Source organism: Prionailurus bengalensis, chromosome C2 (genome assembly GCF_016509475.1).
Source record: "Prionailurus bengalensis isolate Pbe53 chromosome C2, Fcat_Pben_1.1_paternal_pri, whole genome shotgun sequence".
NCBI lineage: Eukaryota > Metazoa > Chordata > Mammalia > Carnivora > Felidae > Prionailurus > Prionailurus bengalensis.
Genome location: NC_057350.1, coordinates 113,319,805 through 113,344,409, shown reverse-complemented (window position 1 = coordinate 113,344,409; position 24,605 = coordinate 113,319,805). Strand labels below are relative to the sequence as shown.

The 24,605-nt window shown below is 37.3% G+C and overlaps 1 protein-coding gene and 1 pseudogene across 1 annotated transcript in view; one reads left to right on the top strand and one right to left on the bottom strand.

Annotated features, from left to right (window-relative positions):
- Window positions 1–24,605, top strand: part of LOC122491840 (arylacetamide deacetylase-like 2) — a 35,388-nt gene that overhangs the window by 2,894 nt on the left and 7,889 nt on the right. The window contains exons 2-4 of the mRNA XM_043595112.1: window positions 1,658–1,880; window positions 14,869–14,938; window positions 16,759–16,930. Coding sequence (XP_043451047.1) covers window positions 1,658–1,880; window positions 14,869–14,938; window positions 16,759–16,930 — 465 coding nt within the window. The remainder of the gene's footprint in view (window positions 1–1,657; window positions 1,881–14,868; window positions 14,939–16,758; window positions 16,931–24,605) is intronic.
- LOC122492230 lies at window positions 19,224–22,310 on the bottom strand (annotated as a pseudogene).

Below are 24,605 nucleotides of genomic sequence, written 5' to 3'. Positions count from 1 at the left end.
AGATATTTTTTTTTCAGTGCTATCAAATATGGGATTGAGAGATGGGGGTTGGGTGCTAGGACACAGCTATTTAAAGCTGAAAACAGGGCATTAAACAAAAACAAAAATAAACTATTGGGACCTCATCAAGATAAAAAGCTTCTGCACAATGAAGGAAACAATCAGCAAAACTAAAAGGCAAACTACAGAATGGAAGAAGATATTTGGAAATAACATATCAGACAATGGGTTAATATGAAATACCTATAAAGAATGTGTCAAACAAACTCAACACCCAAAAAACAAATAATCCAGTGAAGAAATGGACAGAAGACACGAACAAAGACTTTTCCAAAGATGACATCCATATGGCTTACAGACACATGAAAAGATGGTCAACATCACTCATCATCAGGGAAATACAAATCAAAACGACAACAAGATACCACCTCACCCCTGTCAGAATGGCTAAAACTAACAACTAAGGAAACAACAGATGTTGGCAAGAAGGCGGAGAAGGAGGAAGACTTTTGCACTGTTGGTAGGAATGCAAACTGGTGCAGCTACTATGGAAACCAGTGTGGAGCTTCCTCAAAAAGTTAAAAATAGAGCTACCCTACAATCCAGCAATTGCCCTACTAGGCATTTATCCAAAGGATACAAAAGTACTGATTTGATGGGGCATATGGACTCCAGTGTTCATAGCAGCAATAGTGACAATAGCCAAAAATATGAAAAGGCTCAAATGTCCATCAACTGATGAATGCATAAAGAAAATATGGTGTGTATGTATGTGTGTATGGGTATGTGTGTGTGTATATATACATATACCCATACCCACATACACACACACACACACACACACACACACACACACACACACACAAATTGGAATACTACTCAGTGATGAAAAAGAATGAAATCTTGCATTTGCAACAATATGGATAGAGATAGAATATATTTTGCTAAGCAAAATAAGTCAGGCAGAGAAAGACAAATACCATATGATTTCATTCATGTGAAATTTAACAAATGCAACAGATGAACATAGGGGAAGGAAAGGAAAAATAAGAACAGAGGGAGACAAACCATAAGAGACTCTTAAATACAGAGAACAGACTAGGGGTTGTTCGAGGGGAGGTAATTGGGAGTATGGGTTAAATGGGTGATGGGCACTAAGGAGGGCACTTGTTGGGCTGAGCACTGGGTGTTATATGTAAGTGATGAATCACTGGGTTCAACTCCTGAAACCAATACTACACTGAATGTTAACTAAATTGGATTAAAATAAATAAATAAAAAGCAATAAAAAGAAAAAAAAAGATAACCAGGGCATTAAATAACTGTTAGTGTGAGCATAAGAGAACTTTTAAAATTTTGGATTAGATAAAATGAACAATAAAGAAGAAAAATATGACAACATTCCTATAAAACAAAAAGAAAAGAAAAGATGTTATAAGACCTGGAAATTTTCCAGGTAAGAATTTACAATTATAAAATAACTTCCAGTTAATTGACAGCTTTTGAATGACCCAGTTACTAATAAAATACAGGATACTTTAGATTTTCAAAGGCAAAAAAGTATGGAATAAAGTCTATACAGTATTACTTGGAAATAAATATTACAAATTTGGTGTAATATAAGATGAAAATGTTCAATTTTGTTTTGCTTTTACAGGATATGTGTTTTGAAAACTTAGGTATTATGAAACATGGGGACTTAATTTCCATGATATTCAGTCTGGACTATACACAGCCACTCTCAGATGAAAATGTCACAGTGACCGATACAAAATTTGTTGATACTCCAGTACGTTTGTACTTGCCAAAGAGAAAGTCAGAAATCCGAAGACCAGCTGTCATCTATATTCATGGTGGTGGTTTTTGCTTTGGAAGTTTCAGTAAGTTTATCACATAAGGAAAAAACTATAACTGGCAATATGTTTTTGGTATAAGAAATATTTAATATAAATATACATACTTATATGTATAATAGGGATAAGTATAGCTATAAATATTAGATATTGAACAGACATAGACATATGTTTGGAGAAAAATAGGCAGACCATTATTTCTGTTTTTGTTTTGCTTGGTTTTGATAAGCTCTTTCTTCTCAGCTTCCATATTGAATCATCTCATATCAAATGAAAATAAGACATGAAGGAGTCAATTAGTACAACTTCTTTCCTGTGACATTAGAATATATTCAGGAGCAGAAACTTTGAAGTGATATGGATGTTGTAAACAGTAAATCAGAATCACATGTTGTTGGTTGCTACAAGATCAAGTTTGTAAATACCAATAACAATAATGCTAACAGTTAGTAAAGCTTAGAATGATAGCTAGTCTCAATTCTTTTAAAGGAAAACACAAAATAGACATAGGTTTCATTAAACTCCTTCTTATGAAGTCTAATTTCCCCGTTCATTTCTGGCTATGATTTAAGAGGAATAGGTAGAAGATTCAAACCAAAAACATGAATAAATTTTCCTTCATGAAAGCTTTGGAAAACTCTTTGATAGAATGGTGCTGGTATATCAGGAGGAGGCACCATTCTATTTAATTAAACAAATGAAGAGAATGGAGGAAAGATAAACAGGTAAGAAGTGATTTTTTTTTAACCTTTTGCCTTTCTCTAAGCCTCATTGGGTTCTAAATAGTGAGAACCTTATAAAAATATGTGCATATAAGAAGCTACACTTCACCAAACAAAAGTTATGAGGATTAGTCACAGAGAAAATTGGCATGGAAAATTGATGAGGCACAAACATTCAGATGAATATACAAAAGGCCAAAACAGACTGAAATTTTGGCTTTCCAGATTTCTCCTTCCTAGCTTTCTGACAACTAACAAATTAGAAATAATATATAGTCAGTAAAATTTCATAGTGACTTGTCAAAAGAAAATTATTTACGTGATTTAAATAGAGGTTAGAGAGTTTAGTTGGCCAGGCTCACTTGAAAATCATTTGATGACCCCACAGGTCCTCACTTGAAGAAGGATGATGAGATTTGGGTTTGGGTTTTGGTTAGGATAAGCTGGGAAAAATTGAGTCCTTGTAATTCCAGCTCAGGAGGCACTATTCAACTTTAACCAAAACTCGTGGGTGGGGCTTGGTCCCTGTGTTCATGTCCCTTGGTTGGTTGGTTGGTAGATTCCTGAAAACCATCCCAATAGTCACTATTGAATTTACGATCATCCTTACAAGTATAGGATGATAGCTTGCCTCCAAGACAATAATTAGTGAAAACAATTCTGCTTTTTTTTTTAATTTATGTATTTTGAGAAAGAGAGAGAATGCAGTAGGGGTAGAGGGAGAGAGAGAATCCCAGGTAGGCTCTGAGTTGTGAGCACAGAGCCCAACATAAGGCTCAAAGTCATGATCCATGAGATCATGACCTGAGCTGAAATCAAGAGTGGGACACTTAACTGACTGAGCCACCCAGGCAGCCCAGTCAAAGCAATTCTAGGAGGAGGTAATAGGATACAGTAAAGATCAAGACTCTTGGAAAGATGTGATTCATAGGTGAATTTTATAACATCCAGGGAAGCAGGTATTCTGAATGTCCTTCAGGAAGTCCTCATAAAGATTGCTTTATTTCTCAAAGATTTTAAAAGATTCTGGAAAGTGAATTCTAAAGCACACACTGTGACAAGGAAGGGAAGGACAGTCATGTCGTACTTCTAGTAATGTATGAAGCCCTAAGACAGTGCTTCTCAAATTTTAGTGTCTCAGCATGACCTAGTAGACTTAAAAACTGTTGGGCCTGGCCTACAGAATTTGTGATTCAATAAGTAATGGTGGGGACCGATGATTTGCATTTCAAATTAATTTCCAGGTGCTGTTGATGATACTGATCTGGGCACTACACTATGCTTGACTGCTTGTGGAGATCAATGACCTGTGCCCTGCCGTGGCTCAGAAATCCTGTCCCATGTATCTGAGTTCTGTCTCTCATTCGTGTGTCACTCACGGCCTGTTTGACTCTAGGCCTCCCAGTGCCTCCCACTCAGCTAGAGAGCAAGCTTGTTGCTATTTCAGAGGAAAGAGGGTATGAAGGATTGTATGCCCTCACATTTCGAACGCTGTGTCCTTGGCTCAATCCCCCCTTCTGTAAGTTTGTTATGCACCATATCCATCCTTGGCTCACTTCTTTCTAATATTCTCACAGGAATATCAGACAAAATCTGTAGACAAAATCACTCTTTCTCCCTTTGCTCCATATCATATATCTCTTTCCTTCTTATTTGACTTCATCAGTGTATCTCCACCAATACTCTGTTTTTTTGCTTTTTAACTTTGAAAAACATGTTATGCTCATTTTTATCTTGAAAAAATATTTTTCCACTTGGCCATGAATTCCTCTGTCTCATTAGTCCCTTTGATTTCCCTTTCCTTCTCAGACCAATTTCTATATACTGTATGTTCTAGGCCTTCCCTATTTCCTTCTTTACCCACCTTTAATTAATTCCTCGATCTCTCTACTCTAGTGCATTTGATGAATACTAGTCTCTTCTCTTCTTTGACATTCTCACTGCTGCTCCTTTTTCTTTCTATGACAAAGTATCTCCTAGATTTCCTCTGTTATTCATTGTTTTCTCATCTCCCTCCCTCTCTCATTTAAAAACAAACCAAGCAAACAAAATAACAGGTTTCCCATACTTACTCTTCATGAATATTCTTGTCCCCCAGAATTCTCTCCCTATCTTTGGGATTTGACTGTACATATCTCTTTTCCAATCCCTGATATTCTCCAAATACCCACATGCTGCTGACATCCAGTCCTGAATCTGCTTCTCTGACACTATTCCTGAGTCCTGATTCCACATATACACCTATCACTTAGACATTACAACTGGACAAACCACAGACATCTCACGCTCCACATGATCGAGTATAATTTATTGTCTTGTGTCCAAATGGCCTCAGAAGAAACAAACAAAAGAACCACTATCGATCTAAAGCAACATTGAATGCTCTCAGTAAATAGCACTTATGATCAATTAATTATAGTTCCTTAGCACTTACATCTAATTACCATATCCCATTCATTGTACTTCTGAACATTTTGACTTCATTAACACAATTTAGTACTTCATCATCTTTTACAGATAATCTTTCCTGATGTCTCTGCCTTTCCCTGCTCAACCTTATTTCATCTTCTACACTTAGTATACTGGATCTTTCTAACATGCAAGTCTGATTATATGATTTCTTTGTCTAAACTTCACTTTTATCACTTAATAAATTTAAATCCATTAGCATAGTGTTCAGATTTCCAGGTTCTTACATTTTTAACTTGCCAGTGCTCTCATTCATAATTTTGTTTCAATCATACTGAACTTAATATTTAGTTCCCCACCGACCTGTACATTCTTATTTCTATCTCTGCCTGTGCTTTTCTAGTATGTTCTTCCCATCTTACTGCAAGAAGACTCTTGGTCACCCTTTTATATTCAAGTAAAGTATCATTTTGTGTGGTGTGTGTGTGTGTGTGTGTGTGTGTGTGTGTGTGTACTTTTCCTTGGCTCTAAAAGACTTTATTAATGTTTCCATGTGTCCATTGCAGCTTGTGTTTACCTGCTGGCAGCAATCCTTGTTTTATTTTAGAATCGTGTTGCATGTTTGGGTTAGCCTCTCTCCAGGAAGTGGGATCACCACTGAGCATCTAGCTAATAAGCACATTCCTTATAATGAAGGTTAAACAGATAAATGTCTTCTGGAAAAAATATACTGAATTGCTGAAAGGAACTTGTGTTGTTGTTGTTCTAGAGGGATTTTTAGTCAAAATGCTTTCACAGTATTTCTTTTTTTTAATTTTTAACTTCATTTTTTTACTTTATATCCAAATGAGTTAGCATATAGTGCAACAGTGATTTCATGAGTAGATTCCTTAATGCCCCTTACCCATTTAGGCCATCCCCCCTCCCACAACCCCTCTAGTAACCCTTTATTTGTTCTCCATATTTAAGAGTCTCTTATGTTTTGTCCCCCTTCCTGTTTTTTAATTTTTTTTTACATTTATTTATTTTTGATAGAGACAGAGCACATGTTGGGGAGGGGCAGAAAGAGAAGGAGACACAGAATCTGAGGCAGGCTCCAGGCTCCAAGCTGTCAGCACAGAGCCAGACGTGAGACTCGAACTCACAAACTGTGAAATCATGATCTGGCCGAATTTGGATGCTTAACCAACTGAGCCACCCGGGGGGCCCCTGTCCCCCTCCCTATTTTTATATTATTTTTGTTTCCCTTCCCTTATGTTCATCTGTTTTGTATCTTAAAGTCCTCATATGAGTGAAGTCATATGATATTTGCCTTTCTCTGACTAATTTTGCTTAGCATAATACCTTCCAGTTCCATCCACGTTGTTGCAAATGGCAAGACTTCATTCTTTTTGATTGCTGAGTAATACTCCATTGTATGTATGTATGTGTGTGTGTGTGTGTGTATATATATATATATATATATATATGTATATATACACCACATCTTCTTTATCCATTCATTCATTGGCGGTCATTTGGGCTCTTTCCATACTTTGGTTCTTGTTGATAGTACTGCTATAAACATTGGGGTGCATGTATCCCTTCAAAACAGCACACCTGTATCCCTTGGATAAATACCTAGTAGTGGAATTACTGGATTGTAGGGTAGTTCTATTTTCAATCTTTTGAGAAACCTCCATACTGTTTTCCAGAGTGGCTGCACCAGCTTGCATTCCCACCAGCAGTGCAAAAGAGATCCTTTTTCTTCGCATCCTCGTCAACAGTTGTTGACGGAGTTGTTAATGTTAGTCATTCTGACAGGTGTGAGGTGGTATCTCATTGTGGTTTTGATCTGTATTTCCTTGATTATGAGTGATGTGGAGCATCTTCTCATGTGTCTGTTAACCATCTGGATGTCTTTTTTTTAATTTTTTTAATGTTTATTTTTGAGAGACAGAGAGAGACAGAGTGCAAATGGGGGAGGGGCAGAGAGAGAAGGAGACACAGAATCCGAAGCAGCCTCCAGACTCTGAGCTGTCAGCACAGAGCCTGATGCGGGACCTGAACTCACAGACTCTGAGATCTTGACCTGAGCCAAGTTGGATGCTTTAACTGACTGAGCCACCCAAGCACCCCAGAACTGGATGTCTTCTTTTGAAAAGTGTCTGTACATGTCTTTTGCCCATTTCTTCACTGGATTATTTGTTTTTTGGGTGTTGAGTTTGATCAGTTCTTTATAGATTTTGGATACTAACCCTTTATCTGATATATTGTTTGTAAAAATCTTCTCACATTCTATTGGTAGGCTTTTAGTTTTGCCGAAAGCTTCCTTCACTGTGCAGAAGTTTTTATTTTCATGAGGTCCCAGTAGTTCATTTTCTCTTTTGTTTCCCTTGCCTCCGGAGACGTGTTGAGTAAGAAGTTGCTGTGGCCAAGATCAAAGAGGTTTTTGCCTGCTTTCGCCTCGAGGATTTTGATGGCTTCCTGTCTTACATTTAGGTCTTTCATCCATTTTGAGTTTACTTTTGTGTATGATGGAAGGAAGTGGTCCAGGTTCATTCGTCTGCATGTCTCTGTCCAGTTTTCCCAGCACCATTTGCTGAAGAGACTGTCTTTTATTCCATTGGATATTCTTTCCTGCTTTGTCAAAGATTAGTTGGCCATATGTTTGTAGGTCCATTACTGGGTTCTCTATTCTGTTCCATTGATCTAAGTGTCTGTTCCTGTGCCAGTACCATACTGTCTTGATGATTACATATATATATTAATTGATGGTTACAGCTTTGCAGTATAGCTTGAAGTCTGGGATTGTGATGCCTCCTGCTTTGGTTTCTTTTTTCAAGATTGCTTTGGCTATTCAGGGTATTTTCTGGCTCCATACAAATTTTAGGATTATTTGTTCTAGCTCTCTGAAGAATGCTGGTGTTACTTTGATAGGGATTGCATTGAATATATAGATTGTCTTGGGTAGTATTGACATTTTAACAATATTTGTTCTTCCTATCCAGGAGCATGGAATCTTTTTCCATTTTTTTGTGTCTTCTTCAATTTATTTCATAAGCTTTCTATAGTTTTCAGTGTATAGATTTTTCACCTCTTTGGTTAGATTTATTTCTAGGTATTTTATCGTTTTTTTTGTGCAATTGTAAATGGGATCGATTCCTTCATTTCTCTTTCTGTGGCTACATTGTTGGTGAATAGGAATGCAACCTATTCTGTGCAACCCAGTCACCGCACCAATTTCTGTGCGTTGATTTTATATCCTGCAACTTTGCTGAATTCATGAATCAGTTCTAGCAGTTTTTTGGTGGAATCTTTTGGGTTTCCATATAGAGTATCATGTCATCTTAGAAGAGTGAAAGTTTGACCTCCTCCTGGCCGATTTGGATGCCTTTTATTTCTTTGTGTTGTCTGATTTCAGAGGCTAAGGCTTTGAATACTATGTTGAATAACAGTGGCGAGAGTCGACATCCCTGTCTTGTTCCTAACCTTAGGGGGAAAGCTGTCAGTTTTCCCCCATTAAGGATGATATTATCGTTGGGTCGTTATATACTTCACTCTTATGACCGCCTTTGCTGCATCCCAGAGGTTTTGGGTTGTGGTGTTATCATTTTAATTGACTTCCATATATTTTTTAATTTCCTCTTTAACTGCTTGGTTCTCCCATTCACTTTTTGGTAGGATGTTCTTCAGTCTCCAAGTATTTGTGACCTTTCCAAATTTTTTCTTGTGGTTGATTTCGAGTTTCATAGCGTTGTGGTCTGAAAATATGCATGGTATGATCTCGATCTTTTTGTACTTACTTAGGGCTGATTTGTGTCCCAGTATGTGGTCTATTCTGGAGAAGGTTTCATGCGCACTGGAGAAGAATGTACATTCTGCTGCTTTAGAATGAAATATTCTGAATATATCTGTTAAGTCCATCTGGTCCAGTGTGTCATTCAAAGCCATTGTTTCCTTGTTGATTTTTTGAATAGATGATCTGTCCATTTCTGTGAGTGGGGTGTTGAAGTCTCCTACTATTACGGTATTACTATCGATGAGTTTTTTCATGTTTGTGATTAGTTGATTTATATATTTGGGTGCTATCCCATTTGGTGCATAAATGTTTACAATTGTTAGGTCTTCTTGTGGATAGACCCCTTGATTATGATATAATGCCCTTCTACGTCTCAATACAGTCTTTATTTTCAAGTCTAGATTGTCTGATATAAGTATGGCTAATCTGGCTTTCTTTTGTTGACCACTAGCATGATAGATGCTTCTCCATCCCATTATTTTCAATCTGAAGGTGTCTTTAGGTCTCAAGTGGGTCTCTTGTAAACAGCATATAGATGGATCTTGGTTTCTAATCCATTCTGTTACCCTATGTCTTTTGATTGGAGCATTTAGTCCATTGACGTTTAGAGTGAGTACTGTAAGATATGAACTTATTACCAGTATGTTGCTTGTAGAGTTGGAGTTCGCTGGTCCTTTCTAGTCTTTGTTGCTTTTGGTCTTTATTTACTCGTTTGTTTATTTTTTCATCTTTTCTCCCATCAGAGAGACCCCCTTAAAATTTCTTGCAGGGCTGGTTTAGTGGTCACAAACTCCTTTAATTTTTGTTTGTCTGGGAAACTTTTTATCTCTCCTTCTATTTTGAATGACAGCCTTGCTGGATAAAGAATTCATGGCTTCTTATTTTTCTGATTCAGCACACTGAATATATCCTGCCACTCCTTTCTGGCCTGCCAAGTTTCTGTGAATAGGTCTGCTGCAAACCTGATCTGTCTTCCCTTGTACCTTAGGGACTTTTTTTTTTACCTTGCTGCTTTCATGATTCTCCCCTTGCCTGAGTCTTTTGTGAATTTGACTCTGATATGCCTTACTGATGGTCGGTTTTTGTTGAGTCTAATGGGGGTCCTCTGTGCTTCCTGGATTTTGATGTCTGTGTTTTTCCCCAGGTTAGGAAAGTTTTGCACTATGACTTGCTCACATAACACTTCTACCCCTATTTCTCTCTCATCCTCTTCTGGGACCCCTATAATCTGATGTTTTTCCTTTTTAGTGAGTCACTGATTTCTCTAATTCTTAAATCGTGCTCTTTTGCCTTAGTCTCCCTCTTTTCTTCTGCTTCATTATTCTCCATATGTTTGTGCTCTATATCGCTGATTATCTGTTCTGCCTAATCCATCCTTGCCACTGCTGCATCTGTTTGAGATTGCAGCTCAGTTTTAGCATTTTTTAATTTCATTGACTAGCTTTTACTTCTTTTATCTCTGCAGAAAGGGATTCTTATCTATTTTCGACACCAGCTCGTATTCTTATTATGGTGATTCTTAATTCTGGTTCAGACATCTTGCCTGTATCTGTGTTGGTTAAGAACCTGGCTGTCGTTTCTTTCTGCTCTTTCTTCTGGGGTTAATTCCTCTGTTTCATCATTTTAATGGGAAAAAAGGAATTAATAAGGTAGAAAAATTAAAATTAAAAAATTAAAATTAAAAAATATTAAAATTAAAAAATTAAAAACAAACACACACACACAAAATGGAATAAATGATGCTAGATCCTAGGTGTGTTTTGGTCTGGGTGTTGAAAGTGCTTGATAGATTAGAGAAAAGGGAAAAAAAGAAAAAAAAAGGAAATATTTTGAAAATTTTAAAAAATGAGGGGCGCCTGGGTGGCGCAGTTGGTTAAGCGTCCGACTTCAGCCAGGTCACGATCTCGCGGTCCGCGAGTTCCAGCCCCGTGTCGGGCTCTGGGCTGATGGCTCAGAGCCTGGAGCCTGTTTCCGATTCTGTGTCTCCCTCTCTCTCTGCCCCTCCCCCGTTCATGCTCTGTCTCTCTCTGTCCCAAAAATAAATAAACGTTGAAAAAAAAATTAAAAAAAAAATGAATACACTGACGTAGACTAAAATGAAATGACGTTAGTAAAATAGAGTTTGGAAAAAATTACAAAAAAGTAAAAAATATAGTAGAAAAAATTCAAAGAAAAAGTATTTTTAATAAAGAATGATAATAAAAATGATTTTTTCTCTTTCTGTATTCAATAAAAAGAAAAGAAAAAGAGAAAAAAAGAAAATCGGATAGGTGGACTGGCTAACAGACTGAAATACGACTGAAATTACTTTGTTTTCCCCTAGAAGTCAAAGTATGAAGCACTTGACAGACCATAAACTAAGTAGGTGGGTAGAGTTGTGTTCTTGAAGAGTGAGGGTGGCCCAGTTGGGCGGGGCTTAGTGTCACAGCTCTGGTAGTTGGCATTCTCCATCCTCCACTAGATGGCGCTGCTAGCCTACTGGAGTGGATTGTTGTGGCGCTTGTAGGTGCATATTTGCATATGTGGGAGTGATAAAAATGGCGACACCCAGCTACCCAGTCTCTAGTATCGGAACTCTGTTCTCCTTGATCAGCAATCACGCACCCATCCTTCATCTTCGGTTTCCATCCACTCCTCCCTTTCACACTGTCCATGACCAAGCCCCAGGCAGCACCTCCTTTCCGAGTTTTGTCTCAGATGCATCTGCCTTCCCCAGCCCCCCCGCCCCGAGGGACTGTGGCTTTGTCTCTATCCCTCTGTGAAGGGTCTTATCGAACAATGGCTGGGTGCTGGCAGCACGTAGGAACACTTGCTGGACCCTGCTGCTGACGGTGCCCCGAGAATGTGGCCAGGTGCCAGCCTGCCCCAGAAAAAGTTTGTGAGATAGTGTAGCAACAGCATTTCAGGGATTTTGGAAAATCACAACAGACATCTGGCACCAGCCTTCACCCCAAATGATCTTGTTCTAGCGCCAGAGAATGGGGCCATTCTCTGGGGTCTTCTGGGACCAGGTGGCCTCACAGCCTCCAGCAAATGTCCTTCCAGCAGTGGAACTGTTCTCCCCGTGTGGCCTGAGAACCTTCTGGACCCAACTCTGCTCCTGGGGATTCACCCTTCCCACCAGAGCATTGCTAGTATCGAGCTGTGGAGTTTCAGACTGTGCACTCCTCCTGTTTACAGTCTTAATGGAATTTAAACCCTCTCCTTTCTCCTTTATCCTTTCTCACTTTTTAGTTCAGTCCCTGTGGCTGTTTCCAATTTTCCACTTTCTCTTCTGCTGCTTTTGGGGAGCGGTGCTTTTCACATATTCTTCCCCCCCGCCCACCGTCTCCATCCTCTCTCTGCATGAAAAGCAGCTCCCTGCCCTCTGCGGTTTCTGTCTCCCCACGTTCACCTCTCCATGCCACATACCTGCTGAATTCTGTCATTCAAGTTGTGCAGATTGTTGTGTTAATCCTCAGATCAGATTTAGTGTTGGTCTGGCTGTATTTCATGGACACAAGACACACAGAAAACTTCCATGCTGTCTGCCGTCTTGGCTCCTTGCTTTCCTAGTATTTCTATATCTTTTTTGTCTCCTTAATGTTTTCTGTAAATTAGAGTTCACATATAATTTAATTTATACTAGGCATTTGTAGTTGGAATATTATGCTTCCTTTATAAAATACATTTTAAGATATTCTAAGATATATAAAAAGATAAATTAATGAGGCCAATTTGGCCTCATTTGTCTCAAAAGAGATGCATTTTTAAAATTTATTTATTTTGAGAGACAGTGTGTAAGCAGGGGAGCAGCAGAGACGGAGAGGAGAGAATCCCAAGCAGACTCTATGTTCTCTGCACAGAGCCCAACATGGAGCTCTATACCACCAACAGTGAGATCATGACCTGAGCAGAAACCAAAAATCTAATGCTTCACTGACTGAGCCGCCCAGATGCTTCTCTAAAGAGATGTATTAATACCCTTAAAGTTCTTATAAGGTCTATGAAATATCCAAGTATCTATATACACATTACCTGGGTCTTCAGTGAGCACAAGACAAATGCTCACAGATAGGAAAATATCACTTTGGAAAATACTTGGAAGTTCTCCTGATTATCATGTTGATTTCCCCTTTATTGACAAATGCAATGATTGTGATCAATAGTTCCTAAAAAATGTGCAAATTATCATTCAGGATGCATGTTCCAACATTTTGTTCAGCCAAATTCCTGTTGTGTCTTTATTCTATGTCTTGGCTTTATATTTGTGTATTGTTTATAGATATGTGAGAGCTTATATTTATAAACTAGAAAGGACTTAGATAGCTTCTATTTTTTGACAGATCAGGACATAGATAATATAACTATTTATTTATAAATTTCATTTTTCCTTTTTTGTTTCCTAGGCTTCCTATTTTTTCTTCTTTATAACTTGAAGTTGTTTTGAGAACAAAGAAATATAAGAATATCTTTCTCTAGTCAATTTATTTACATAAAACAGTGGTTGTTATTTTTTAACCTCAATACTAATACCTTCCTGTTTCTACCTGGGTTCTACAAGTGATGTAAATTCAATTATTGGACATTGAAGAGGGAAAAACATGAGCCAACAAGTTTTATCAGAAATATGGTGTGACTTCAGACAGCTGGAGATAAAGAATAGGAAACAAAAAACTTAAAATGACTTTTGCTTTATGATAAATAAAAAGTATTGGGAGATAAAATGAAGACAGGTTTGAAATATATCATTGAGGGTCTTTCATTGTGGGTATCAGTGACTTCTTATGTCTTGTACATTTTGGTGTTCATCCACCCATTGCCTTTTCTTGCAAATTATCAACTCAGTCTTGAATGAAAACATTTATCTACCTAAAAGGCTAGTTGATTTACTTTTCTGTTTTCATGGTATTCACATACCCAGTATTTAATTAGTTTTTAATTTGAAGTTTTGTTAATGTGCAGGAGACATCTTGGAACAGCTTCTCTGAATTTCTAGGATCTTGTGGTAAATAAAGTAGTAGCAGATGTCACAGAGTTGCCAAAGTTATGTGGCCAGGTTAATGGTAAATTGGGTTTGGAGGTACCTGGGGTTAGAGACACATGTGTACTAGGGAGAGAGGGGATGCCTCGTGTGCTAAAATGAACATGTAAGAGCAGAAGGTTTAGGACTCCTTGAATAGATGGACTGCAAACAAAATCAATGCTGTTGTTGTGGGATTGGAGTAAGAGAATAATTTTCTTTGGCTTCACTAAGCAGAGGTTTGATTACCAAATCAAGTTAGCTATGCCTGAAATATCAATTAAAAAAATAATTCTCTTTATTTGTGACCATTGCAATGTAAACCATTCCTCAGGAGTCCACTATCTCATATTCTTCTGTGATTTTGGAAATCTCTCACTCGCTAGAGGCTCTCTCAAAATTAAGTTACTTTTCTTTAGACTCTGTCTTCAATACCAAGGTTATTACACCATTTCCTAATGTGACATATGCAAAGAATATGGAGATTCAAGGAACCGTATTATTGAGTGCTGTGGTTTTACAGAGTCAGTGTATCTATTACTTTCTTTCCCCCCAAATTCTGAACCAACTGAAGATTATATACAAAATTCAAATAAATGACAGTCAAAACATAACCATTATTTCTAAAGAAGGCTTTGGGAGAAAGTGTATTTAGGTACTGAGTTAGATTGACTCATCTGTCGTGGCTGGCCCTGCTAACCAGCCACGCAGTTCCTCCCTATGGAACTTGCTGCCTGAAAAAGCAAGCAGAGTAAAACGCAACAAGCCACAAAATTTTCTTGGGAGGATCATTGTGTACAGGCAGCGGATGCAAATAGAAAAAATAGAATGGCCCAAGGCTACTTTCCCTTCCTGAAAACACCAATCTGCAAAGTCATCTTTTCATCACTGGAGACAGTGACAGAGGAGACACTCCTCCATACTGTGTCAGGCTGATTCTGGTCCCTCTGAATAGAAATGGAGTGGGAAATTTAGGTTTCTATATAACACTCACATTTCTTTCCAAGTTCATAGCTACAAGCATTTCTGTTGCTGTTTTTTGTTTTTTTGTTTGTTTGTTTTTTTACCAAAAGTACTCTCACATTTCTTTCTTCATTCCAGAGCAGAACGCTTATGACTCCCTGAATAGATGGACTGCAAACAAACTCAACGCTGTTGTTGTGGGATTGGAGTAAGAGAATGTTTTTCTTTGGCTACTATGATTTTTGCCTCCACCAGGTAGAGGTTTGATTTCCAAATCAAGTTAGCTATGCCTGAAATATCAATTTAAAAAAATTATTCTATTTATTTATCACCATTGCAATGTAAACCATTCCTGAAGAGTCCACTATCTCATATTCTTCTGTGATTTTGGAAATCTCTGAGTAACATCCCTGAGTGAGCATTTTTGGATACACTTTTGCTCTAGACACTTAAAACTCAGGTCCCAACTTAAGCCCCAAGTAACATAGCTAGATAAGAAGATATAAATAAATCCTACAAATTTGGGATGGTAGATTATATTTGGGTTGGTAATAAAATGTTTTATAATAATTCTTGTTTGGAGTAACGTAGGAGGTAAAGGTTGGGATCAGCTAAGAATTTTAAGTCATTCTCAGGAAAAGTGAATTTTACCTTCTGGATTTTGCTAGAAAATATCAGAATGTGTCAGGACAGTTCAATATTTTCTCATACTTATGCAGTCTGTATTTCTGAAGCCGACATCCCCAGGAGGGATTTTTTCGTACCTCTCTAACCTAGTCCATAGTAACAAAAACATACTTACAGACTTCTAATCTGTAATAGTGACATAGATTTGGGGTTTTTTTTGTTGTTGTTTTGTTTTGATTTTTAGCTAGGAAGCTATGAAAGTTTAGGGAGAAAACTAAAGTGACAGTTTGGTCATCTAAAGAGTGATTGCCAATGCTGTTTATTTTGATTACTCGCAGTGGCTAGAACTTCCTATTTTCAGGGATACTTCTCATTTATAACATTAGGATATATCCTTTATACCTCCATAACTTTTGAAGTAATCTAAAACTTATCATTTTAAATCTATTTTAATATAGTGATATGTCTGTGTCTGGCTTATATATTTTTTCATATCCTTATGATTTGTGTTCTTTGCCCTAACGTCTAAATATACTGCATTTAAAGTAATAGATACCAACATACTTTGTTTAGGATTTTCTAAAGATAGTTTATGATAAAATTTTAAGGATCATCACACTAACATTTAATGTTAAGTACAGATATTTACAAATTTTGTTTTCCTAAAGAGCATGAGGAAAAAAGTTAGCCCTGATAGATAGCAGGCTGATAGAACCATTCTCCTATGTTTACTGGTCCATGTACATAGTGGGGGAAAAAATCCATTTGTATCTATTAAAAGAATAGTGTGATAGTTTGCCTCAGAAATGAATTCATCAGAAACAAACAATCTTCCTAGCATACTAAAAGGTTATTTATATTTCAAAATTTTTATCTAAAATCAACCCCTTGGCATTATCCTTGGTGAGATATATACATTGCAAGCATGTAGGATTTTTATCCACATGATCTTGAAAAATGTAACACTGTCCCTATAATAATCTCTCAGATATGCTGTCCTCAAATATCCATGGTGCTCTTTCAATAATTTTTTTAATGTTTGGAACGCCAGTTACATTGAGAATATGGTATAAACTATAGAGTATCTCCAATCTAAAATGCATGTGGACTAAAAACTATGCTTACAATTGTAGGGAGTTCCTAATATCTCCTTACTCCTCACACACAATGCTATCTGTGGAATGTAGATACAAGGTTGAAAACCTTTATATGAATTTTCTTTTCTTTTTTTTCCATATACTAAGGAGTTAGTGGAAAACTCAAGTGTGATTTTTTTGACAGATTAAAAATAGAAACTGGTGTTAAATTGCATCTTATGGTATTGAAAAACTACATGGAAAGATACAACCATAAATGGTCCGTTATAAAAAAATTGTTTAAATAAATCATTCTTTTTTAAAGCTATAGACTAGCTCCTCAACACCATTTTCCTGCTCAGTTTGAAGACAGTTTCACTGCAGTCAAATTTTTTCTTCAAGATAAAATTCTTAGAAAATATGGAGTGGATCCCACCCGAATCTGTCTTTCAGGAGACAGTTCTGGGGGCAATTTGGCAGCAGCTGTGACTCAACAGGTATGTTGCATTTGTTTTTATTCTGAGAGGTAGAGGTCACAAATCATTTTTTTTCTTATACGCATAACCAGTTCTTTCAGCATCATTTGTTGAAAAGACCATACTTTCTCATTGGATTGCAGTGATACTGGAGTCTAAGATCATTTAACTATCAATATGACTATTTCTGAATCCTCTCTTTTGTTTCATTGACCTGTTTGTCTGTTCTTATGCCTGATACTATTCTGACTCCAGCTTTGGTCTTTCTTCAGAATTGTTTCTAATACTCTAGATCTTTTCCATCAAAATACTGGGATATCTTGTCAATTTCTAAAAACAAAAAGGCTAATTTGGATTTTGTATGGTATTGTGTTGAATCTATAGGTTAATAATGCTGGTACTTCCAATTAAAGTACATGGTTTATGTCATTTTTTACTTAAGTCCTCTTCACTTTCCTCAGTATTTTCCTTTTTCAGTGTAGAAATCTTACAAATCTTTTCTTAAATTTATTCCTGAATTATTTGGGAAAATTTTCATGTAAAATGATATTTTTCAAGTGCCTCTTTGAAAGTATTCAGAAATCATTTTCATTTTACACTGACCTTTTACAATCATATCCTTAAAATTTTCACTTATAAATTCTAGGGTTTTTTTTTAATGTTTCCTAGGATATTCTACATAGTCATATCTCCTGCCACTAGAGACCATTTTAATTCTTCCTTTTTAATCTTTATGCTTTTCTTTTATTAATTAGTGCACTAGCTAGGGCTACCAGGACTATATTGAATACAATTGTCATTCTCTGAATTTTAGAAGGAAATCATTCAATATTTCACCAACAAATGTGATGTTAACTGAAAGCTTTTTACAGTTGGCTTTTGTCAGGCTGAGAAAGTTTTTACTATTCCTGATTTGATGATAGTGTTTGCATAAATAGGTATTAAGTTTGCTAAATGTTTTTAATGGATCTATTGAGATTACAGTGTGATTTTTCTCCTTTATTCTTTTGATGTAGTAAGTTATGTCAGTTGACTTTCAGATGTAAAATTATGCTTGCATTCCAGACATGAGCCTCCCTGGTCATGATGACTTAAAGCTCTTATATTTTGCTGGTTTCTTTTTGCTGAAATTAAAGATTTGAGGGATTGATGTCTATCTTTTAAAAGTTCTTTGTCAAAGTTATTTATTTTTTTTTTTTGAGAGAGAGAGCAAATGAGTGAGCACAGGCAAGAAGGTGTGGGGGTAGAGAAAGAGAGTCCTTTTTTTTTAAATGTTTATTTAATTTGAGAGAGAGTGTAAGCAGCAGAGGAGCAGAGAGAGAAGGAGACAGAGAATCTGAAGCAGGCTCTAGGCTCAGAGCTGTCAGTGCAGATACCAATGTGGAGTCCATTGCAGGGTGCAGCATGGGGCTTGTACCCATGAACTATGAGGTCATTACCTGAGATAGAGTTGGATGCTTATCCAACTGAACCACCTAGTTGCCGAGAGAGAGAGAGAGAGAGAGAGAGAGAGAGAGAGAGAGAGAGAGAGAATTTTACCCCACACTGAATGTGGAGCCCTACACAGGACTCAATCCCATGTCCCAGGATCATGACCTGAGCTGTAATCAAGAGTTGGACACTCAACTGACTGACCCACCCAGGCACCCCTTGTCAGATTTTGACATAAAGTTATACTGGCCTCATTCAATCATTTGGGAAGCATCCCAACTCCTCCTCCAATTTTTTTTTCAGAATACCTAATCATAAATTTATTTATTTGTTCTTTAAAGGAGAAGAATGGTGAGGAAAATAGAAAGCTCACAGCTGAAATCAGAAGTCACAAGATGAATTCATTTGTCCAAATGACACTCAGCTCCTAAAAGTCAAACTTATAGAGGGATGTTGAGGAGGGACTAAGTTAGGTAATTTCCACCATGTGATTGTGGGGAAATCAGACACAGGCCAGTCACACAAGTCAATTAGTTGTCTGTGTTTCCTGAGCCCAAGTCCTCAAGGCTTACTAGCTTCATCATTGACGGCACAAAAGTTTGATGTTACATATGCAAAGAGAGACTCAAAGAGACACTCAAAAGAGTCATGGGTTTGCCCTCACTCAAAATTTGGGGGAATGACTTAGAACATTGGGAGGGACTCTTGTGGGTTGAGAGGAAACTTGCAGAGGTACTCCAAGTGAACTTTTGCTGTTGGGAAAAAGAAGTAAGGGGTCAGCTGGAACGGAACTGGGGTAGCTCCCAAGTGGGGTGCAGGAGAGGATTGGCAGGGGCAGACCTTGGGAGAGATGTGGGCCATGTGGGCCATATGAGGGGAGCACTCAATGTCTGTTGTAGGTTGTGGGACTTGGAGGTGGTGACCTACAGGAATGCTGTTTGCAGGAGCCATCCACATAAATCCCTAGGATGAAGGAAGTGTCAGTGTTAATATCACCAATGATTACAAGGGCTTTTTTAAGGGTTTGGTATATCTCATCTCAGTGCTGAGGCTGCTCAGCAGATTCCTTCATCAGAGTATTTTGGTCCTGTAAAGAACCAAGCTGTGCTAAGAGCTCTGAAGTTATAAAAATCTTTAACATTTTTGATTAGCAGATGCATTATCATTTTGGGAATTTGATGTTGGCACATTTGTCGGTGGTAGACATGTAGGAATCTACCAGGTTATGAGTGGTATTTGCTTGTCTCTCCACTTGTGGGTCCATGGAAAAGTTTTCTGCTTAGCTATTCTCATTATTTGCAGTAAAAGATTCATCAGGAGAAACCCCAGTTCTTAGTAGAGACGTCTTCCAGCTGCCTACATCCTCCTGTGAATCACATACCAGCTCAAGGAAGCAACAGTCTTTGTATACAGCCCTTTGTTCTTTATTAAATAATATACATATGTGTTTGCTAGGCATAAAGCTCTTGTCCACATCCCAGACTTTCAGGTTGTCCCAGGGAAATACATACTTCTTTGCTTTTGCCTTGTCATCTTTGTACCAGGACAAACTTTCAGGGGTAAGTATAAACCAGTATCTTTTAGAGCCTCCTTTCATGATGCCACTGATGCTGATGGTTAGCTGCATCTTTCAAATTACTTAATTTCCAAATCTATTTTTCTTGTGAACCTGACTGATTCTCTGCTGAACATTTGCAAAGTTATGAAATCTTTATGATTAGTGTTGGTGTAGGAGACTGGATGTCAATCAATATCAGGACCTAGTACTTTGTCTTCCCTTCTGCTGTCAAATGTGGTCACCAATCATCCTTTCCATTTACTTGAAGAGTCTGGGGAAGTTTGCCAGTCTTTTTTTGTTTTGGTGTACTTTTTGACACTGTTGATACATATTTGTTTTACCAGATCCACACACCTTAAGGAAGGGTTTGCAATTTGTTTCTTGACTATTGCTCAAAATGCCATGTCTCGAGTAAACAACCCTGTCCTGATACAGTGTATGTTTTTGATTGCGTAGGTTATTTCTATTCACAGTTCTTTCTCATTGAACCCCATCTTTACTGTCTCAGAAGGAAAGCCTTCATAGAAAATACAATGGATTTAAAGCCCTTTGAGAATTCCAGGGTAACTACTTGATCCCCTCACACTGTGATTCTCTTCTCAAAGTCCACAGCAAATTGTTGCCCTACCTACAGCAATGCTTTGGTCTTCCTGGTGGGCTCTTCTGGCTTGAAGTGTTTGTAGGCTCCTACTTCACATTCTGTCATTCCGTGGAGGACAACTGTCCTTCTAATTTGTTCCTGAAGTTTGGCAGATTATGTCAAATGGGGTTGGTAAGTTGCTGATTGAGGAACTTCTCCAAGTATGGGGTGCCCATATGACTGGCAATATGTTTGTAAGCTGAATGTGAGAGAAACAATTTCCTTTCCTCCTTCCCATATATATTCTTCCAGCTTCTGTTTGCCACCATCACATAATCCCTGTGAAGGGGCAGCATCTTGTTCTCTAGGACATCTCTGGCATCTGTTTCTTTGTCTATAAAGTCTAGTTTGGTGATGACTCCAGTAGTTTTCAGACCTTGAGAATCAAATTCCTTTCCTTTCCTTTCCTTTCCTTTCCTTTCCTTTCCTTTCCTTTCCTTTCCTTTCCTTTCCTTTCCCTTTCTTTCTTTCTTTCTTTCTTTCTTTCTTTCTTTCTTTCTTTCTTTCTTTCTTTTCTGACAGACACAGCATGAGTGTGAGTGGAGGAGGGGCAAAGGGAGAGGGAGAGAATCCCAAGCAGGCTCGTGCTGTCAGCATGTGAGATCATGACCTGAGCCCAAACCAAGGGTCTGACGCTTAACTGACTGAGCCAACCAGGCACCCTGAGAATCAAGTTATTTAGTTATCTTCCAGGATCTTAGTTTGTAAGATTGGTATTGGCTGGGGTAACAGCCAGTATCAGTTCTCCTGCATGATGAACTGTGAAATCATTTCTCTGATTGGTGACTGATATGGTGACTGATTTCCCGTGGACACTTTATCCAGGTAGGGCGATAAGGATTGGATTTCACACATGTATGGAATAGAGTCATAAATAAATTGGATTGGAGGAAATGTCTGCATTCCTTCTGGTCACCTGATCTTTTTCTGCTTCAATTTCATGGCACACACCATCAAAATCTGTTTTCCTGTGTAGTTAAGAAATCCAGCATATTCTGCTCATAGTGCAGCACAAGAGACCATCTCGTTGCAATGCCCAACTCCCAAGGGAGAATGTCCTAGATTAGCAGGTAATTATAAAAGGATAGGGAAGACATGGATAGGGCAAGGTATGGGCTGAGTGCACAGAGCTTTGAAACCCTCTCCAGGTGTTCCACTCTTCCCAAATGTCCACCTCTTCACAAACCCAGAATCTTGCTCATTAAAAAAAAATTAGGAATGAAAATAAAATACTCAGACCACTCAGAAGAAAATTATATACAGACACATATATTTATATTTTATATATACATAATGCACATTGCAAAGAGAGATACACACATTCATAATATGAAAGTGTACATATACATATGCATGTATACTAATCTGTAACACCACATACACATACAAAACCCTATTGTGGAGCCAGAATGGCAGTAGTTAGCAAAGTTTCACCTTTGGCTCTGCAGAATTTCATTACCAAAAAGAAAATTTGTAAGCCATTAGACTTGTTGATTCCCGAGGCCTCTTCCAACCTAAACTAATTTGCTATGTATTTGAATTAATACATCACTTATTTGAAAAATCTTGCTGGGATGGGGCAGGAAGTGTGGTAGAGAATGAATATTGGAGACTGTCCCCTGTTTTACATACGAATCGCTACACCAAATCATACAGCAATCGAATCTAGAATTTTATCTAAAACTGGTTTTATGGATATAGAAATTCTGGAAACTGTCCAATAATTACCCAATAATGATCAAGAAGCACCTTTAACACCTGTAATGTCTGTTTGCATTTTGTAATATTTGCCAGGCTTTGTAAATGAAGAAAGCTTTTGAAATGGTTATGACATGTAGCCATAAAGATCCATCAAGATGTGAAGACCTTTCCAGCAGGGCAATCCTGAATATTAACACAGCTACCAAAAACAGATGCGATTCTCAGTACAATTTGTAGGACAGTACAAGTTGTTGTCTTGAAGTGAATTAAAATTTGACATTATCATATTCTTTGAATTGGCTACTTGTAGAAGAACATAATATCTATTTAACTTTCTGATATATCTGATCAAAGAAATTGTTTTACAGCTGAAAATACTGTATCAGAACTCAACATGGTTACATAGTATGACAAAAAAGTGATTTCCTTTAGCATTTCTTGTTTATTTTTTTAAAAAAATTTAATGCTTATTTATTCTTGAGGGAGAGGGACAGAGAGGGGAAAGGGCAGAGAGAGGGAGATACAGAATCCTAAGAAGGCTCCAGGCTCTGAGCTGTCAGCACAGAGCCCGATGTGGGTCTCGAACCCATGAACCACGAGATCATGACCTGAGCTAAAGTTGGACGCTCATCGGACTCAGCCACCCAGGTGCCCCTCCTGTTTTTTATGATCATATTTTAAGTTGCTTATTCTTCATGGTCGGCTAAACTTTCTACATGAGTTGTATTTTAATCAAAAAGTTTTATTCCCCACGCTAGGTTTATTCTTTATCTGGCTAATTAAAATCACCTTTTACTTTGTAAGTATTATACCACAATCCCCCTTTTTTTCAAAGTCTCATGTTTCAACAAAGCGTTTAATAGTATGTTACAGATTTATGGCCTGAAAAGCTCAGTTTCAGTAAGAATACCTCATTTAGAGATCGGTATTTTTGTGTACTCTGAGAAGACTTCAGGCGACATATTAGATATATCCTTCCTAATGGATACCAAATATATATATAATTCATAGTGTAAAAAGATGTTCTTGTGGATTAAGAGGTTAAATAGATTCTTCTGTATTCTGTAATTTTCTTTTTCGGACTTTGTCCATTTTTCAATTCTCTTCTACTTACTGAAAGAGAAATGAATATCTTTTCCCTACAATTCTGAGATTTTCTGGCAAAGTCACATAATGTGTCCTAAAATTACTAATGTTGCTTACCAATTACAATGATCTGAATAGTCACTATAGTCGAAAAACTTTCTCTCAACAAAGTTCCTTAATCTTTACTTTAAGGAGCAATTTTTTTTTAATTTAATAGCATTTAAATTCAATTTCCTGGCCATCTCATCCAATTATATTTTAGAGTAATTTATGCATTATTTTTATTTATTTATGGCATAAACATCTTCTTAATTTTAGAAAATAATATGAATTGATTCAATACTCTGAAGTAATTATTAAGTTCCACTCTTCTCAGTTTTTAAAAACTATGTGATTCTATGTAGGAAATTTGAAAAGGTAGTGGTAATATAAGATATCTCTATTTGTTATAGGTTAAACTTTCTAAATATATTGTTTCTACTAATTTGCATCATTTGTCATAAGGTGTCAACGTGGCCTTGTGATCGATTTATAACAATATTTCTGTGACATCTCTACATATTTCTATGGCCACATATGATCTTATATGTTTTACACTTCTCTAAAAATATTTTTAATGTTTTCTTTACCAGTCTTAAGAGTAAATATAAATCAGAGACTAATCAATGATGATGCCTTAAAAAAAAGTGACACTACACACCCTTCAACCTGGGATATTTTCAGTAGCAGGTATACTATCTTCTGCCATGTTTATTAATCTCCATGTAATCACAACATATCAGTGTCACATGGACTACATGAAATCCACTGAACGTAGAAATACCAATCCTCTGTTAATTTCAATCTTGCATCACCATTGCTCTCTGGAAACCTCTATCCATCTGTGCCAGCACAATCAAGATGGTTTTCTGAAGCCACTGTGTAGTCTCAGGAGGTCTTTGTCATCATTTGTTAGATCTTGGACCAATTATCCCTCTCTTAAGACTAAGAGAAATTCTTCCATTCTTCTTTCATGGGTCGATTAGCAGTAGGTCTTTCTCTCTCTGTGTTGGCCAAGCGGAAGACGTGTCTAGGAAAAGCATCTTGTCTTGGGATTTACATCTTCATTTCAGGGAAAAAATGACTTAGTAAGTTGGCTATATTAAATAAAAGATTGGCTAGGTTGCTCAGTTCTGTAAAACTAAAAGACCTTTATTAACAGTGCAAGTTAAGCCTGAAATTCATCTGGCTTTGAAATGATTACCTTTCAACATTTGAAAGCTGTTTACCTGACACACAGT